Here is a 7,027-nt window from a genome sequence, read left to right as displayed (position 1 = left end):
ATGCAACAGTGAATCTACGTAATGATTTTAATAACATTAATGAACTAATGACGGGGTACTCTTACATCTACAGTACTGTGGTGGTGTGAAGGCTTATAAGAGTGGTTTTATAAATACATTATGACTAAAATAAAAAGTAAAAATGTGCAGCTGAAGTTCAACAGGAGGAACATGTGGTGCCCAGTAAGCACTGATTTAGTGATTTGTTGGTAAAATAAAAAATATCTAGGTTAAAACTGGGCTGAATTTGGTTTATTTTTTACATCTAAGTTACATATAACTATTGTTTCAACAACATTTAATGACTATATTTCACTTTGAAGCTACATTTTGACGTTTAATCATTAAAATGTTGTTGAAACAACCGTTATATGTTAACAGTTTAGATGTAGTTTGACCTGCCGATCACAAAATCAGTGCTCACTGGGTGATGAATGACAACTGTGACCCCTTTAACTGTAAACGGGGTATAATAGCACCAATAATTAAAAAACAACACAAAGAAAATGTAGCCGGAACAGAACCTCAAGCATAAAGGATCAGGCTGGAGATATTCAGTATTTTTCTCATCGTCAATAAATCCCATGAAAAGACTAAAACCAACAATGTGTTCATCTGTTTGTCAGTAGTTTCTGACTGTCTGTGGCTCTCAGCCCCAAGAACATCGGCGCCTAATGAAATCTTTAGAAACAGCTCACAAATATATAGTTTCATTTTTAAAAAATGCTCAGTAAATTCCTAAAACAGCTGGGCACTGTAGTTTTAATCAAACGTTACTCAAACAGGAGGAAATGTTGCATCTGTTGGGGACTATTTTCAGCGGCGGATTAATCCACATTTGGTGCTCTAGTGAGTATTAGTAGCAGCAGGAGGACACAGTGAGGTTCATTGATGTGTTTTTAGTTTTTGGACAACAGTAAAGCTCTGCCACTCTATAGAGTAGTTTATATTGACGTTATGATGACGTCACGGTGTTAGCTGGAGGCAAAACAAAGGAAAGACTGGATGCTAATGGTACGTGTCCACAGGGGCGTTTTTTATCGCGTGAGGACGCGACGCTTCCCAGCATTGGACGCTTGGTGTGCTGTCCATAGAAACAAGGCACTCGGCTCCTGATTGGACGAACGCTTTCCCGCCGTTGGCTGCTGCTCCCAGCTTTCAAACCGGAACCAGTATGGAGGCTCGTTTGGAAACTTTCTTCTCTTATATTCACGTAAATAGTTCACTGAAATGTGTTTCTGAAAACATTTGAGGCGAGAAATAAGCTGTGCAGTTGCTGAATCTTTCTTTGTTTTGGATCAACAACGTTTATTTTAAAAGATCCTCGGGTGTTTCGAGAGGCAGCGAGTCGCGTCGGACGCCCGTGATTTTCATAAAGTAGACGAGCCCTCAACTTTATGCAAATGAGGAGCGGGCGTCGTGACGCTTAGTCTCTCGAATCGCGACGCCACGCTACCAGAATGCATTGCGCGGCTGCTTACATAGACAATGAATGGGGAGCGTGGAAAGCACGGAGCCTGTGGACACGGACCGTAACACTAACAGTGGGCTGAAGTTACACATCTAAAATGTCATCTTGCTGTGTTGTTAGCTGCCAGGATCCAGATATCACAAACATCTGAGATGACAAACTGTGATTCGAGGCTCTAGCGAGCTTCAATATCAGAGAAACGTTTCAGAGATGGAGAGTAAATGTTGCTAATAGTTTAGCCTTCTGCTTACAGCAGCCGTGAGCCGGCAGTTAGAAGAAGGCTAAACTATTAGCATCCCTTTTTCTCCGTCTCTGAAACGCTTCGTCGATATTGTCCGACTCTCTTTTTGACTGACTTTACTGAAGGATAGTTAACTATAGGCATCCAAAGATTTATACGCCCTCAATGTATCTTTACAGCCCCAGCCGTCTCCTCCTCCTGCAGTAGTCTCTAGTGGCGTAGGGGTCGGCTAATCTGGTCCCGTTGGTTCATGTTAACTTTCTCAACTACCACTGGTGATCCTGGAGAGTGAGTGACAGCACATGTTGAGAGAAAATAGGATTTTCTTCAGCCATTGTTAAAAAAACAAGCCAACAATATTTGCTAGCCAGCGTTAACTAACGTGTTCACAAAATACGTCATCATGTTTGCTAATAGAAAATGGGGTCTATTGGTGTTTTCATGGGATTTGTTGACAGTAAGAGAAATGTAGAATAGCACCAGACGTTTCCTTTAAGACACGTTTCATCATGATTTTACACTCACTGTTATCTCAGACAGTCATGAGTAAAGCTTTGGTGTGTTAGTTGCCCGATGAAAACAGCAGAGACGAGACAAAATGATCCAAACATCACATACGAGGAGGACTCAGATCCGTGACCCCGTGACGTGATATGAGTGAGATGTCGCTTCACAAGGTTGGATTGTGTTCGGCGAGGTAAGGCGGCTCAGAGAAGAAGGTCAGTTCTTGCTGGTTATGAGGGTTTGGTACAGCGGCTTCACCACAATATGGAGGTAGAGGGAGCTATCGATGAGGTAGTCAGACGTCCGGCGGTACAGGTCGGCATCGGCCAAGAAATCCCCGTTTTCTTCCGTGCTCTGGTGGAAGTTGTAGACGTGTTTCACCACCACCTTCCCCTGTTGCTGAGCCATCACAATCACCGTCTTCTGGAAGTTCACACCGGCGAAATCTGCGCTGGACGTGGCCGGCGTGATGATGATGCGAGGGCGGCCTCCATCCACGCGTGTCGGCTGCATGGCGCCCGCCTCCGTGTACATCGGCCTCATGCTGAGGGGTAACCAGCGTGGCGAGAACATGGCGTTCCAAGTCACCCGCTTGCTGGAGTCGTGGCCACTGGGCCCCAGCTGGGTCTGGAAGCTGGTGCTGCGGTCGTCTCGCGAGGGGTTGCTGATGATCCAGGGCGACCCCCACACCGGCGATAGGTAGTTCCTGGGCATGAAGAGGCTGCAGTTCACGTCAAAGTACTTGGCCATGTGCAGCGGCGACGCAGAGTGAAACTGGTAGGACATGTACAGCAGGTCGCGCACCGACTCCTGATAGCGAGCCAGGACTGATGAGTGCGTCTGGAGGCGGAAGAGCTCCCGTGGCGGCATCATGGCATAACGCACAGCTCTCAGCGCGTTCTCGGCCGTCAGACCGTCCGGCTCGTTCTGAATAATCCACGCCTCCAGCGCCGCAAAGAGCTCCATCTCGCTCTGCAGGATGAGGTCGGAGCGCTGCAGCAGAGACATGAGCAGCTGGCTGCTAACGGTCACCCACTCGCCGCTGTGCAGCACCGACGACAGGTTCCAGGCCATGAACTGGAGACAGCTGTCCCTCAGAGTCACGTCCCCGGCCTGCAGGGCGTACTCGTACCAGCCCGCCACGTGGCCCGAGGACGAATCCCGGGCCAGATTGTTGGTCATGTACTGGGTGATGCCCTGCTGGAGGCCCATCACTTGGTACTTCGAGGCCAGCTTGTGTAAAGGTGTCGCCTGGTCCAGACGCAGAGAAATCTCTCCACAGTACAGATACCTGCTCAGAGACAGGAAGGACAGGTTTAATGTGTTTGAAGCACAACATTTCAACTTAAGACATACATACAGAATGTGACAAATGTTTTACCCGCAGCGAGAACCACTGATCTAAACCTGCAACAACTTATGAAGAACACCAGAACAAATTATAACTTGTTAACTGTTAACTTGTTAAATGTTCAGACCTGGTATCAACATGCGTCCTGAGTGATCCGAACACACGTGGAGAGCTTTAAGTACGTCTGTTTACACCTGGCATTAGAATGCGTCTCCAGTGACCACTTGTGATCTGATCACTGAGGACGCATGTGAATACCAGGTCTGAACGGGGCCTTTAAGTAACCTCAAAGAAAAACACTTAAAAGGTTCCACTTTATAAAATGAACAAGGAGAGTTCCTTCAGTGTGGCAGATGGCAGCTCGACTGTAGTTCAGGTTTTGATCAACCTCATTAGCATTTGAAATAAAAATAGATTTAGTTATTGATTGCTGCTGCAGCACAGGCTCCTCGATGTCTTCCTGCTACGCCACATGAGCTGCTATCGAGCAACCCAGCGGGCCCCTGATTGGTCAATGTGTTTCATGTTGGACTCATTGATCGTGTGTCTCAGATGTAGGGCTGCAGTTGCAGAGTTCATCCCTCTAGAGGGCATGATAGCTCAATCAAACTGCAAAGGGTGGAAGTGTGACATCTATCTCACGTTGAGATGCTCTCACCTGATGAACCTGTCGAACACGGCAGCACAGTCGGAGCTCTCTTTCAGGACCAGCGTGCTGCTGTTGCGGCTCAGCAGGATCTCCTCAAACACGGGGCTCTGCAGGGAGAGCACCAGCGAGTGAGCCTGGATCACCTTCACCTCGTCGGCGCTGGGCGTCTCCACCCTGAGCGACACGTCGCTGCCGTTGCCCTGAGCCAGCAGGGCCTCCAGACGCTGCACCACGGTCAGGGAGTGGCTGATAGTGTCTCCGCCGCCGCTGCCGCCACTTCCATCCTGGGTCGGGTCAACTTTCAGCATGCCTGCTGGTGGAGGAGGAATATGTAGTTATAATAAAAGAAAAACATAACAGAAAAGCAAGATTAGAGAGTGAAGTTTGTCAGAGGAGCGTGCAGAAGTTGCATGTCAGTGATGTACTGGGGCAGACAGCAGGGCAGTATCAACCAGTTCCACGCCATTGATCAGTCCAGCTGCACGCGCTGTCTGGATAATGAGGGATTGTGGGTCACGTTTAATTAAAGCTTTGTCTCAGCTGAGGCGGTTGTAGCACACCACCCCTCCTCCATCCCTACGCTGTGACTGGATCTGAGCCTGGATTCATATTAACAAAGTTTAGTTCCTCTTTCTGATTCTTCATAAATATTTGACACTTCCTTTCTCCTCATAAAAACGGAACACGACACAAAGTCAGCTGTGGGCCGTGATGCTCCCTTTAAATCACAACCCGGACTGAAGACACAGTTTTTGGTGCAGCCTGTTCACATAGCAAGAGGTATTCAGTAGTCAGTCAGAGTTCTGCTTATTTTCACTAAGGTCTAAACCTAGAGGTACGGAGGACAGAACCTGCCAAAATCAAAAATAAATGAATAAATAAACAATGACTCGATAAATAAATGAATGTCATTAAATTTAATAAAAATTATATTAAAAATAAATGTAGCCATTACTTAATTGATAAAATGTGATATAAATTTATATTTCTGTTTTATGTAATTATGTATTTAATTTTAGAATTTATTCATTTATTTTTGCATTTATATTTTATTTATTTTTGCACTTATTTTCTATTTATTTTTAAATGTATGGATTCATTCATTTATTATTTTTTAATTAATTAATTAATTAATTAATCGATTGATCTATTTCTGCACGATTTTTCTTTTGTATTTCACCCCTTATTTATTTCCCCAAACGTTTCTTTATACATTTATTTACACATTTCTATTTACATTTCTTAATGCATTTCTGCCTCATTATGCAAACGAGGGGGCTGTCAATAAATGCATAAATACATAAATAAATACATGCATTTAAAAATAAAAGAAATAATAAAAGTGCACAAATAAATACAAAATAAATGCAAACATAAATAAATTAAAAAAATTATAAAAATAAATACATAAATAAATAAAAGAGAAAATTAAACAGAAGAGTAAATAAATAAGGGAATTAATACAAAGATAAATGAATAAAGGAGCAAATTAAAACAGAAATATAAATTTATGTCACATTTTATCAATTCATTAATGGCTACATTTGTTTTTAATAATATTTGTTCTTGATTCTGGCATGTTCCGTCCTCCATATAGAGGAAGGGAGATATTAAAAATACTGTTCACCCAGTAAATAAAGAGAATAAAGTTTAAATTTAAAGTTTAAAGTTTAATAAAAGTGTCCCTTAAGGAAAAAGGTTGGGAACCAATGCTTTACTAGAAAGTAGCTCCAATGCAGCACCAGTGAGAAACAACACATTAATCCGTCTTTAATTATGAGCTTGAAAGCTCCATCAAACATCAAACAGTCATTTACACTATCAGCTCCGTCCCACACACCCAGAATCAGCACACAGCGCTGTAGCACACTGAAATAAAGCATCAGACTACACATCCTGTTTCATGACTTTACGAGTGACCTTGCAGCTGAACACTAACTCACCTGCAGCAGCTGCTCCTGAGTGCAGACAGAGAGCCAGAACTAGAACCAGAACCAGGACCAGCATCCTAATGTGGATCTGAACAACTTGTTTCACCATCTTCTCTCAGTCGTCCTCCGTCCGTCCGTCCTCACTGCTGTATGTCTGGATGTCTGTCGACTAGAGGACGAGGGGGTCTGAATGTGGGACAGGGGTTCTCCTTGCCACATCCGGCCCACCACACACACACACACACACACACACACACACACACACACACACACACACAGAACCTCATCGATTGGTGGGTGGAAACAGGCCTGGGTTGTTTCCATGGCTACCACTTTGATTCTGACTTTCCTATCCTTGGGTATTAACGCTTGCTGCATGACATTGATTGGATGAGGAGGCCGCGGGACTCTCAGACAGCTGTGGACGAGGAGACACAGCTGTGATGTTTGATCCAACTGCAGGTCCAGGGCCGGCTCTAGTCCTTCTGGTGCCCTGTAGGTGAAATAGAGAGCCGAAGTCCCACCTCTTCTGGTGGGGCATTATTTCAGAACAAATATGAACGATAGTCAACGGAGAGAGATGAATATTTATTTGAAATGCGCCATAAATCACACGTATGATGTTTGTCAATTTAAAAGATCATTTTGCAAGTCAAGAAACCAAGAACCCCTAAAGGTGGCATCCTATAGGCGACCACCTATACCAGGGGTCAGCAACCTTTACTATCAAAGGAGCCATTTTAGGCAAAAACAACAACAAAAACTAAATCTGTCTGGAGCTGCAAAATATTTGAGCATTGTAATGAAGGTAACACAGTTTATAGTCTAAGTATATAGTATATAAATCTAATCCAGTGAGGGCCAAAGAGACAATGTACGA

The 7,027-nt window shown here is 44.2% G+C and overlaps 1 protein-coding gene across 1 annotated transcript; it reads right to left on the bottom strand.

The window, feature by feature from the left end:
* Positions 1 to 2,050: 2,050 nt before the first annotated feature.
* LOC119479011 (BTB/POZ domain-containing protein 17) lies at positions 2,051 to 6,328 on the bottom strand. Its single transcript, XM_037754175.1, has 3 exons — positions 6,160 to 6,328; positions 4,226 to 4,529; positions 2,051 to 3,507 (listed from the first exon to the last, which is right to left on the bottom strand). Exons 1-3 carry the CDS (start codon positions 6,254 to 6,256, stop codon positions 2,433 to 2,435), a joined length of 1,476 nt encoding a protein of 491 aa, XP_037610103.1. The 5' UTR covers positions 6,257 to 6,328; the 3' UTR covers positions 2,051 to 2,432.
* Between the last annotated feature and the right edge of the window lie 699 nt (positions 6,329 to 7,027).

This window comes from Sebastes umbrosus, chromosome 20, assembly GCF_015220745.1.
Source record: "Sebastes umbrosus isolate fSebUmb1 chromosome 20, fSebUmb1.pri, whole genome shotgun sequence".
In the NCBI taxonomy this organism is placed as follows: Eukaryota; Metazoa; Chordata; class Actinopteri; order Perciformes; family Sebastidae; genus Sebastes; species Sebastes umbrosus.
The sequence above is the reverse complement of the archived record's forward strand: the minus strand, read 5'-3'. Positions and strand labels throughout refer to the sequence as shown.

Excerpts from the sequence above, each read along its gene's own strand:
- LOC119479011 (XM_037754175.1), bottom strand. The coding sequence starts at position 6,256 with ATGGTGAAACAAGTTGTTCAGATCCACATTAGGATGCTGGTCCTGGTT. Across the intron at positions 4,530-6,159 it reads CTCAGGAGCAGCTGCTGCAG|CAGGCATGCTGAAAGTTGAC; the intron begins GTGAGTTAGTGT and ends CTCCTCCACCAG. Across the intron at positions 3,508-4,225 it reads GTGTTCGACAGGTTCATCAG|GTATCTGTACTGTGGAGAGA; the intron begins GTGAGAGCATCT and ends GTCTCTGAGCAG.